Genomic DNA, 10481 nt, shown 5'->3' with positions numbered 1-10481 from the left:
AAAAAGAAGAAAAAAAACATTAAGCGCCCCCCCCCCCACACACACACGAAAGGCTGGGGATGGGTGGGCAGGGGCCCATGAACCAGGCCCACCAGTGAGCACCCTGCGGGGGGGGAACCTTTAGTTTTCGTTTTGGTAAAGCAGCCGTGCGATGCTCTCAGCAGCCTGGGTCAGGGCCTCCCCCTTAACAGTCAGATCCTCTTCGGGGGAGGCGGGGGGGGCGGCCGCTCCTGGCTCCTCCCACAGCCGCTGCTATCTGCCTGGGTGAACTGAGCTGCCGGCTTGGGCCCAGCTGATAGGCGACGGAGGGTTCTTTATCGGGTGGCACAGAGGGCCAGGCTGGGGAGGTGCTTTTCTCACTCTGCCCCCTCCCCCACAGATGCCCTCCTGCCGGTCTGGCCAGATGCCTGCGCCACAGCCGTGGTGGCTCCAGCCCCTCCTGCTCCTCCTTTGCATCCCTTCCTCCCTAGCGGTCTTGCCCGGCCAGACAGATGAGCTCAAAGTGGCCACCCAGACGGGCTGGGTGCGTGGACTGCGGACGCCGGTTCTCAACGGCCACGTCTCGGCCTTCCTGGGCATCCCCTTTGCGGAGCCCCCCGTGGGTCGCCTGCGCTTCCTGCGCCCTGAGCCCGTCAAGCCCTGGCAGCACGTCCTCGACGCCACTTCCTACCAGCACGCCTGCTACCAGATGGTGGACAACAGCTACCCGGGATTCGCCGGCACGGAGATGTGGAACCCCAACCGGGAAATGAGCGAAGACTGCCTTTACCTCAACATCTGGGTGCCCTCCCCACGCCCGAAGAACGTCTCCGTCCTGGTCTGGATCTACGGAGGGGGCTTCTACAGCGGCTCTGCATCCCTGGACGTCTACGATGGCCGCTTTCTGACCTACACACAGAACGTCATCCTGGTCTCCCTCAGCTACCGCGTGGGGGCCTTCGGCTTCCTGGGTCTCCTGGGGAGTCAGGAGGCACCAGGAAACATGGGGCTGCTGGACCAGCGCTTGGCCTTGCAGTGGATCCAGAACAACATCCAGCACTTCGGGGGCAATCCCAAAGCGGTCACCATTTTTGGGGAGAGTGCCGGGGCCGCCTCAGTGGGCATGCACCTGCTTTCCTCCCAGAGCCGTGCCCTCTTCCAGCGGGCCATTCTGCAGAGCGGGGCACCCAATGCGCCATGGGCCACCGTCACTCCCGCAGAGAGTCGGCGCCGTGCGACCCTCCTGGGGAAGCAAGTGGGCTGCCACTTCACCAACGACTCCGAGCTGGTCAGTTGCTTGCGCTCTAAAACTCCCCAGCAGCTGATTGACGAGGAGTGGTCCGTCCTGCCCTACAAGAGCACCTTCCGCTTCCCCTTTGTGCCGGTCATTGACGGGGACTTCTTTCCAGACACCCCCGAGGCCATGCTTGGCACGGGCAACTTCAAGGAGACCCAGGTGCTGCTAGGGGTGGTGAAGGACGAGGGCTCCTACTTCCTGATCTACGGGGTGCCCGGCTTCAGCAAGGACAATGACAGCCTCATCAGCCGGGAGGACTTCCTGGAGGGGGTGCGGATGGGCGTGCCACACGCCAACGACATCGCCACCGAGGCCGTCGTGCTGCAGTACACCGACTGGCAGGATGAGGACAACCGGGAGAAGAACCGGGAGGCCATGGATGACATCGTTGGGGACCACAACATCATCTGCCCAGTCGTGCACTTTGCCACTCGCTATGCAGAGCGTGGCAACAAGGTGTACGCCTATCTGTTTGACCACCGGGCCTCCAACCTCATCTGGCCTCTGTGGATGGGGGTCCCCCACGGCTACGAGATTGAGTTTGTCTTTGGACTGCCCCTCAACGACAGCCTGAACTACACGGCCCAGGAGAAGGAGCTGAGCCGCAGGATGATGCGCTACTGGGTCAACTTCGCCCGGACAGGGTAACTGGGATGGGCGGGGGAAGCGGCCAGCGGGCCCTGGCACTGCAGAGTGTGCCACTGGTCAAGGAAGGGGGAGGAGACAGAAACTGCGAGGACGTGGAGGGAAGCAGGACCAGGAATGCAGGAAACAGCTGTTTGTAACAGTAAAATGAACGTTCGCGGCAAGAAAACTTTTGTGCAGATCTTTAGGCTTCAAACTTAAATGATGTCAGATCGGGTGCCAGTTCACTCCATTGCCAGGCTAACTTTAGCAGCCAGACCAGAAAAAGGGACTTTTAAAATATGCTTTTAAAATGAGACCTCACTGGAAGGCTTGTCCCCACAGATCTGCATGAATACAGAATAACAGCATTGGAAGGGACCTTGGAGGTCTTCTAGTCCAACCCCCTGCTCAGGCAGGAGACCTTATATCGGACATCTGGTCCTAAATTGGAGACAGAAATGGGGGCAGGCTGGGGAAGTGTCTCTGGGTGCATTTGGAAATGAGAGACCCTCGGCAGCAACTTGCCTGGGGAGAAGGGACAGGCCGGGAGGTGGGAAAGTAGGAAAGGCAAAGCATGAACGGGGTGTGTGTGTGTGTTCCCACTGCCCACAGGTTGCAGGAGGCCGGGGTAGCCGGGAGGCCTGTCTGAAACAGCAGGTCCCCTTTCTGTCTCGACACAGGAGCCCCACTGACCCCGCCGAGGAGGACGGTGCCTGGCCCACCTACACCGCCTCCCAGCAGCAGTACGTCCGGCTCAACACCCAGCCGCTGGCCACCCACCGCAGCCTGCGTACCCAGATCTGCGCTTTCTGGAACCACTTCCTCCCCAAACTGCTGAACGTGACAGGTGAGCCCTGGGGTGGTGGAGGGAGGGGTGCAATAATGGGGGGGGCTGGAAACAGGGCTGGGACGGCCTGGCTGCGCCGAAGCGCCCTCTTGCGCTCCTGGGGATGCCGGGCAGGGCACTTGTGCCAGGAATCCTGGGGGGGGGGGGCTGCGGAGAGAGCAGGGAGGGGGTCCTGGATCCCAGAACAGCTGAAGAGCCCTCCCCCTCCCCCTGAGCAAGATCAGTCTGCCTTTACGGAGCTTTCCCTGCAACGTCCGATGCCCCGGAGATCTGGCTTTCCGGATTTAGCCAGTGCTCCTGGAGGCGGCCGGCATGGGGATCTACAAGCCAGGACTGGCCCAGACAAGCAGGCCCAGGAGGCAGGGGGCAGCTCCTGGGCAGCGGGGAGGGCCTGCCTTCCTTGCTCCGGATGGTTCTTTCACCTCCGTCTCAGAGCCAGGCTGGGGCCTGGAGGGGGCACATCGGGCAGCGAGGGAGGTGGGATGGAGAGGACAAAGTGGGGGTGCAGAATCAGCACCCAAGCCCACCCACGCGCTTGGCTATGTTCCTTCGGCTCCTGAGGGTGGCAAGGTTTCAGCAGGTACTGGATCCCCTCCCTCCCTCCCCAGGGGGCCAAGGGGGGGGATACCTGCGCTGCTGCTTGGCTGGGACAAGGAGCGGGCGGATGGGCCGTGGGGGAGGGGCTGGATTCCCAGCTCCAGAGCAGAGGAAGGGAGAGGCTGCCCCCTGCCAGCTGCATCGGTCCCAGCAGGGAGCGGCCTCAGTTGCCAGGGCGTTTTTGAGGGCATCTCCCGGACCCTCTGGCGAGCGAACCGGGTGCCCTTCAGCCCTCCCAACCCCGAGCTTCACGGTTATGGGGCCCATGGCAAGACGGCCCCAGACGCTTCGGGCCGGGCCTCTGCTGAACTGGCAACTGCGTCCGCCAATTGCTCCCTCCTGGCTCCAATTGCTCCCTCCTGGCTGGGAAACGACCGGCAAAGCCCTTTCCCAGCTGGGTGGGGGAGGGAGGAAACCGCCCCAGGCCTCCTGTGTTGCTCCTGGTCAGGAAGGGGGCTGCTGGCAGAGAGCAAAAAGAGGAGGGGGATTCAGGAGGCTGAATTCTCCTAGTGCCCTCTGCCCCTTCCTGAGCCCTTCCCCCCCAATTCTCTGGGGCTCCACTGCTCCCCAAAGTGCTTTGCAAAACAAGGGCGGAGTCTCTTAGCTCCCAGGCCCAACCTGCCCCCCTCCCCATCTCCTCTCCCAAAAGTGAAATGCCCCTCCCTCCCTAGTGCCTCTCTCCAGAGCCTCCCCTGGCAGCCCCTCCTTTGCCAAGACAGGCTGTCCCGGCTGGAGAAGTCCATCCTGCCCCCGGCACTCGGAGCAGGGACCCCCCCCCAGTGCCCTTTCAGGGCTCCTTCCCAGGATCACAAGGACAGTCAAGCCAGGAGCCCCCCTCCCAGGTCGCCCCATTGCCAAGAACCAGCCCTCCCCCAGAGAAAACAGGTGCTCTGACACTTCCCCCCCCCAGCCTGCCCCCTGCAGAGACCCCCCCTCACTGGATGGCCTTCCCTTAACCCCTNAGCCGGTTTGCCTCTTGGTCCAGAAGCTCCCGGAGGAGTCCAGCGCCAGCGCCAATCCCACCCACCCACCCCCCAGCATCAAGTTGACCTACTGCTCCTTGGGGAAGGCCACCCCCAGTCCGGTCGCCCCTCCCACCGGCCCACAAGCCCTCCCCACCCTGTGCCCTGAGCCTGCCCACTCAGCAGGGATTTGTATACAGTATTTATGTAAAGAGGAAATGTGGTAAATATATAGCTATATATATATATATAATAATAATTATATCTATATTTGAACTGTATATAGAAGCGGAGCTGCAGCAGATGCTGCCACAGGCGACCTCCTCCCTTCTGCCTTCTTCCAGTCGACCCCCCACCCGCCGATCCCAGACGCCCTCCCGCCCGGGGCTAACCGCAGGCCTCCCTCCCCCGGACTCCGGGCCTCGGGACCCGGCCGCCTCCCGCATGCCTGGCCGCCGCGCGCGGAGCTCTCCCCTGTGTTTGACCCCAATAAAGTTCTGGATCCCGAGCGCTGGTCTCTGCCTGGCTGGGCGGAGGGGAGGGCAGGGGAGGGGCGGGGCGGGCGGACCGCAGAGGAGACCCTGCCGCCGAGGCTCGGGGCCACGGGCGGAGAGCGATAGGGGGCGCTCCTCCCCCTCCTCCCGCGGCGGAACGTGGGCTGCGGGGCCCGGGGCTCTCCAGAGGCCTCCCACGTTCCGCGGGGGGGGCGCTACCCGGCCTGGGGCGGCGGCGTGCTCCTTTCTGGGGGGGGGAGGGAGGGGGGGAGGGGCCGGCGCATCCTTCGCCACGTGCGGTTCCTTGCGCGACCGGGGGAGGGCTGGGGAGGCGGGTGACCGGCTCTCTCCCCCCCCCCGGGCTTGCTAGGAATTCTGCTCTAAGCCCGGGCTGGGGGGAGGGGGAGGGGGCGCACGAAGCGGCCGCAGATGAAGCGCAAAGTCCTCGGGGCTCCGACGGCGTCTCTTTTTCTCCGGAGCCGAAAGGGGGAGCAACTCCCCTTCCGTCTCCTCCGGAGGAGCTGCAGGGCCCTCTGCCCCCCCGGGACGGCCTGGCTGCGCCGAAGCCCTCTTGCGCTCCCGGGGATGCTGGATCGGAGCTGGAGCTGGTCCTGTGCCCTCAGCCGGCCTCAAGGCAGGAGCCCCGCCCGGAACCCTCCGTGGGGAGGATGAGTGGGGCAGGTGTACCCCTTCTCTCGCTCTCTGCCCCGTTCTCCGGGGACCCCGAGGTCTTGGCGTCTGCAAAGCTGGACCGACCAAGGTTGGGGGCCGGGGGGGGGCTTAGCGTGCTCCCCGTCCATAAACACCCGCAGCCTCCCGCAAAAAGGGGCAGGGGAGAGACCCGGGAGAAAGGACGGGCGCCAGCGCGGAGCTGGAAGAGTTGAGCGACATAGGGGAGGGGGGGGGGTCCGGGGTTCTGCCAAAACACGAGCCAAGCTTCCTGCCCGGGGGGGGGGCAGCGGGGTGCCTCGCTCGCTCTCCCCTCGGTGGCTGCTCCTTACGGGGACGGGAGTCCGGGACTCCCAGGAAGCTCCTTGTAGCGGGCGTCCCCAAGCGCCCCCCCCGCCCTTGGCCGGAGGGCAGTGAGTGGGCTTCCTGCTTCAAAAACTCGGTTGGGCAGTGCTCACCCACCACTGCCGCCCAAGTGGGGGCCGGGGGCCAGATCTGGCCTGGCGGGGGGGGGGAAGCACCGCCCCCTCTGCCAGTCTGTGCCAGAGGCAGGTCACGGGGAGGGCCTCCTGCGGGGAAGGAGGAAGTCCCTGGAAAGTCCCTGTCCTGGTGGAGCCCCCCCCCCCGGGCCCCCTTCCTTTCTTGGGAGGGTCCAGAGGAAAAGGGCTCATTGAGGAGCCCTTTAAGAGAGTTGCAGTTGGGGGGGGGGAGGCAATTTGTAGGATTATTTTTCTTTGATATGTGTTTTGTACATGTCTCTTGGGAAAGCCAAAGTCCCCCCCCCCTTTGGCATCTCTGCATTAAACATACGTGAAGGACAAGCACCAGATCCCTTCTCTGTACACCCATGGTGGGGGGAGGGGGGGTCCAGGGGCTGGGCTGCAGGGGAGGAGGAGCGGCAGGGGAGGCCCCGGACAGGCACTTCCAGAACCCTGCCTTGGGGGTGAGGGAGGTGGGGGGTTTCCTGTGAGTTGTGCAGATAGGGGTCACCCAGCAACTCGGGCTCAGCTCCCCCTTTTGTCCCCACCACAATATTGGGCTTTGCTGCTCTTCTCTCCCCCCCTCCATCCTTTCCGCAGAGCCCCTGAACCTATGAGTCTGAGGGAAAAGGAAAGGTGGTGGGACCCTCTTTCCCGTGGGCCTCTGCCTGCCCCCACGTGGAAGGTCCCTCCGTGGCTGCCATTGCAAATTGGGGCTCGCACGGGGCCCTGGGGTCAAGGCAGGGTTGCTACCCTCTGACTTCTGCCTGCTGCTGGGAGAAGGCCAGGCCAGGGTGAGAAATGGGGGGAGGGTCAGGAATGGGGCTCCTTGTGTGGGGAGGGGATCAGTGGGGGGGGCTCCCTTCCATGGGGAGGCCTGTCCCAGCAGTTTGTGTGGCCGGACAGGTCAGGCACCGGGAGCTGGAGCTGCTGCTGTTGCTGCTGCAGGGCAGCTGGTAAACCAGGCTCTGATTTCACACCAGCAGATTCGTGAGGGGAGCTAGCACACGGGAGCGCGCTCAGGCACACAAACACACTCACACCCCACATGTTTCAACACCACCGCGGCCTTGTGTGTTAAGAAAAGAGCCATCCAGCGCCCTCCCCAGACGGGGACTGGGGGTGGGGGCCGTGGGGGTCCAGGGCCACGGGTGAGCCCTGCACCGGCCGGGGCTTCTGGGCGCTGCTGCTCACAGAGACAAAGTGACTGTTTGAAACGCTGGGGGGCTGCCAAGCCAGTCGCACAAGTTGGCACCGCGACAAAGTCAGCTGGGGACGTTAAAGCTGGCGGGAGAGAGAGCCGTTCAAAAGCTATTTTTTTTGCTGGGTAACGGCTCTCTGGATCCGCTCCAAATTTCACACACGCCCAGGGGGGGGCCTGGCCTCCCCTCCGAATTTTTTGCAGATTTTTTCCACCACCCCAAAGGGGTTTATTCAAGTGTAGAAAGTTGCGTAGGGGGAAAAAGGACCAGGCTTTTCTCAGATGCCCTGTTTTTTTTCCTTTCTCCCTTTCTCGTTGCCTTCCCCAATCGTAGCACGGAAGGGGCTGGCGGCTCTGGGGGGGGGGAAGCGGGGGCACCCTCTGGTTTTCCTTATTTTTTTACAATTCTGGAATCCCAGGAAAACGGTGGCAAATATTTGGGGCGAACTGGAAGGAGCTCCCCAACTTCCCTAGTTGGAGCAGGAAGAGGGACAAAGGCTCCCTTTTTTGGGGTGGGGGACCGGCCGCCCGTGGATCCAGAGAGAGCCGAACGCCAAGATCGGGTGGCAAAAGGGCTCAGCCCACTCTTGGCTTGCCGTGGCTGCAAAATGCTTTTTAAAGAGCTAAACTTAAGACTTCTGGAAAACACGATCCCTGATCATCTGGAGGGGGCAAGGGTCTGCAGAGCAGGTAAGCTGGGGGGGGGAGGTGTACAGGGTTGGGGGTGGCATGGCTTCGGCTCCGAAGTGGGTGCTAGGCCAGAGGCAGGCAGGGCTCTCCGCTCGGTGCCCAAAATGGCACTCTGACTGTACGGGAAGGGCTAGCAGGCCCTAGGTAGAAAATGGGGGGCACGGCCCCTTGCAGGAGCCCCCAAATTGCCATAATGTTCCCCCTACGTACCAGAGGGAGTCAACCGGGGTGGAAAAGACGTGGGTGGAAGCAGCCTTACAAAAACAGCCTAATCTCACCCAGAGTGAAAAGGGGGCCAAAAGAAAGCCAGGCTGGATTTTGGGGAGGGAAGCTGGCGGCCCCCCGCCCGAGTTCCCCTTGCCACCCCACAACCCCAGGGAAGGCGTGTCCCCCAGCCACCTGGCCCCGCTCCAAGAAGAAGCCCCTCCGTGCAAGAGAGGTACACGTTTCCAGGGGGTAGGTGGGGCAGGGAGGCATGGGGGCTGCCGAATGAGGGGGTCGAGGGAGCTCCCACCCTGCCAAAGAGCCCCCAGGTTTGAAATGGGGGCTGCTAGAGGATCAGGGGGGGGGTCAGGCCCCAGAACAATGGAGACTTCAGCCTTTCTCCCCGCTATCGAGTGCGGTGCTCAAAAATAAAAATAAACTGACCGTTAGGGCCCCTCCTCAGCCCACCCAGTTTATAGGGTTTGTCCCAAAGATTTGGCCTAAACTGGTCTCCCTCCTCAGAACTAATCTCTTGATTTGGGGGTGCCCTTTGTTCTACCACCTAGAAAATCAGTGCCCCCTCCGCCCCACCCCACCCCACCCCGTTTCCAGATCTTCCTTCTAAGCCTGTCAGCCCCTCCAAGGTCCCCCCAAACCTTGCGGCAACTGATGCAGTCGCCCCCAGTTCAAGGCGGGGGGCAGCAGGGTTCCCCCACCCAATGGCAGAAGTGTTCCCCTGCGTTTCCTGCACCCCCATCCAAGAGGCCAGGGACATGGGGGGGGGGGCTGAGGGGCGACTTCGGAGGGTAAAATGCAAGATAGCAGAGGAGGCCCAGATTTTTGCCATGGCCTAGAAGAGTCCGATCGGCCCCTCCTGTTTTGGGGGCTGAATGATACCTGCCCTCATTTAACCAAAAACTCCAGGTGTGTCCAAAAGCTTCCTCCCAAATAATGTGACAGCAGACTGTGGGCTAGCTGCCCCCCCACTGTTTTTCTCCCCCCCCAAGTGGTCCCAGACCAGAAAAGGTCCTGCTGCTCTTCCTTCCCTGATCCCAGTGGGGGGCTCCTCCCCTGGGACAGGCCCCACAGCAGAGAACCAGCCGCTTCTGTTTACATCCGAGGGGGGCCCATGGCTGCAAATCTCACCTGGGGGGGGCCTGCGCTTGCACTGGCAGAACAGAGCATGCCTCTGGCGGGTGGGCGGGTGGGGAGGGAGGCAAAGTGGTCCCCTTCCGCCACGTACGTGGCAATTGTGCAGGCAGGCGAGCCCCACCCATCAGGAGCAGCCGAGCTGTCCTCTCCTGGACCAGACGTCTGGTGGGTGGGTGGGTGGGTGGGTGAACAGGTCTTGGCTGCTGACTTGACCGCTTCTGCAAAATGTGGGACGCTTCGTCACCCTCTGTGTTTGGGGGCAAAGCCCTGGGCGAGGGGGCACCAGGCCGCAGTCTGCTCCCTGGACTGCGCAACTGCAGGCTTGCCGGGGAAGGAGGACCCAACGCTGTGCTGTGCTGGGGGGGGAGGAGGGTGTCAGTCCAGCCAGCTTGGGCGTTGTCACTCCTCTCCATTTTCTGTTCAGCAGAAAGTGGGCCGCCTCACTCCTCTGGGGAAGGGGGGATGCTTCTGGCCCGCTTGGGCATCCCCACTGTTGGCCGACTGGTCCTGGTGTCCACCCCCACCCCCGCCTGCCCTCGTGACCCCCCTCCGTCCCATATCCCTCGAGCTCAGGGCCAGTGGAAGGGAAGCAAGGGTCTCCCCACCTTAGGTGACAGATTCTGGGAAAAATTGCGTAAGAGGCAGCCCCTCTTCTCCCCCCTGAGGACTGCTGGGAAATCTCTCGATTGGGAAAACAAATGCAAGGAAGGGGGTCAGAAGGGCAGGTGGGAGGCTGCTTCTTGCTGCAAGGGTCAAGCTGCCCCCCCCCACACAAAAACCTCTCCAAGCCACTGATGCTGGCGTACGCAGCAGCAGCACAACATGGTTTGTTGGCAATCAGGAATCCACAACCCATTTTGTGGTGCTAATGCGAGCGGCCAGGATGCCTTCGACCCGCAGCCAGGCAGAGGCTCCCACGCCCCCCCCCCCAGGAACACGGCGGCGAGGGAGGACTCCCCTTGGGGCCACCCCCCCACCCGCTCTGCCAGCCCAGCTCTAGCAGCACCTCAATACTGGCACTGCTGCTGCTCGTGGCCAGTGTTCCTTGTGCTGCTGCAGTGAGGGGGGCCCTGCGGCGAGGTCAGGGAGGGCACCCCCACCCGCCTGGGCCGCAACAAACGCACCAAGGAGAGCCAAGCCAGAGACGCAGCAACCTTTATTGGGCTCCAGGACAAGAAGAGGCACAGGCGCCTCTGGCGACACGGGGAGGGGCGCCACCGCCCGCCCGCCCCAGGCCCTGCCCGGGAAGGGGGGGCAGAAGCCGGGGGGGGGAGCAGAACCCG

At 63.0% G+C, this 10481-nt stretch overlaps 2 protein-coding genes across 2 annotated transcripts in view; one reads left to right on the top strand and one right to left on the bottom strand.

The window, feature by feature from the left end:
• Positions 1-379: 379 nt before the first annotated feature.
• Positions 380-4700, top strand: ACHE (acetylcholinesterase (Cartwright blood group)). The gene is made up of 3 exons (XM_015813171.1): positions 380-1920; positions 2584-2750; positions 4654-4700. The coding sequence occupies exons 1-3, from the start codon at positions 380-382 to the stop codon at positions 4698-4700; spliced, it is 1755 nt and encodes a 584-aa protein (XP_015668657.1).
• Positions 4701-10205: 5505 nt separating this feature from the next.
• CUNH17orf49 (chromosome unknown C17orf49 homolog) overlaps positions 10206-10481 on the bottom strand; it is a 1570-nt gene continuing 1294 nt past the window's right edge. Inside the window, exon 6 of the mRNA XM_015813170.1 lies at positions 10206-10302. Coding sequence (XP_015668656.1) covers positions 10206-10302 — 97 coding nt within the window. The remainder of the gene's footprint in view (positions 10303-10481) is intronic.

This window comes from Protobothrops mucrosquamatus, unplaced genomic scaffold, assembly GCF_001527695.2.
Source record: "Protobothrops mucrosquamatus isolate PMUCROS unplaced genomic scaffold, P.Mucros_1.0 scaffold141, whole genome shotgun sequence".
In the NCBI taxonomy this organism is placed as follows: Eukaryota; Metazoa; Chordata; class Lepidosauria; order Squamata; family Viperidae; genus Protobothrops; species Protobothrops mucrosquamatus.
Note: the sequence above shows the minus strand (reverse complement) of the source record. Positions and strands in the feature narration are given on the sequence as shown.

Coding starts and splice junctions, on each gene's coding strand:
- ACHE (XM_015813171.1), top strand. CDS start 380: ATGCCCTCCTGCCGGTCTGGCCAGATGCCTGCGCCACAGCCGTGGTGG. Junction 1,921..2,583: donor GTCAACTTCGCCCGGACAGG/GTAACTGGGATG, acceptor GTCTCGACACAG/GAGCCCCACTGACCCCGCCG. Junction 2,751..4,653: donor CAAACTGCTGAACGTGACAG/GTGAGCCCTGGG, acceptor GCCTTCTTCCAG/TCGACCCCCCACCCGCCGAT.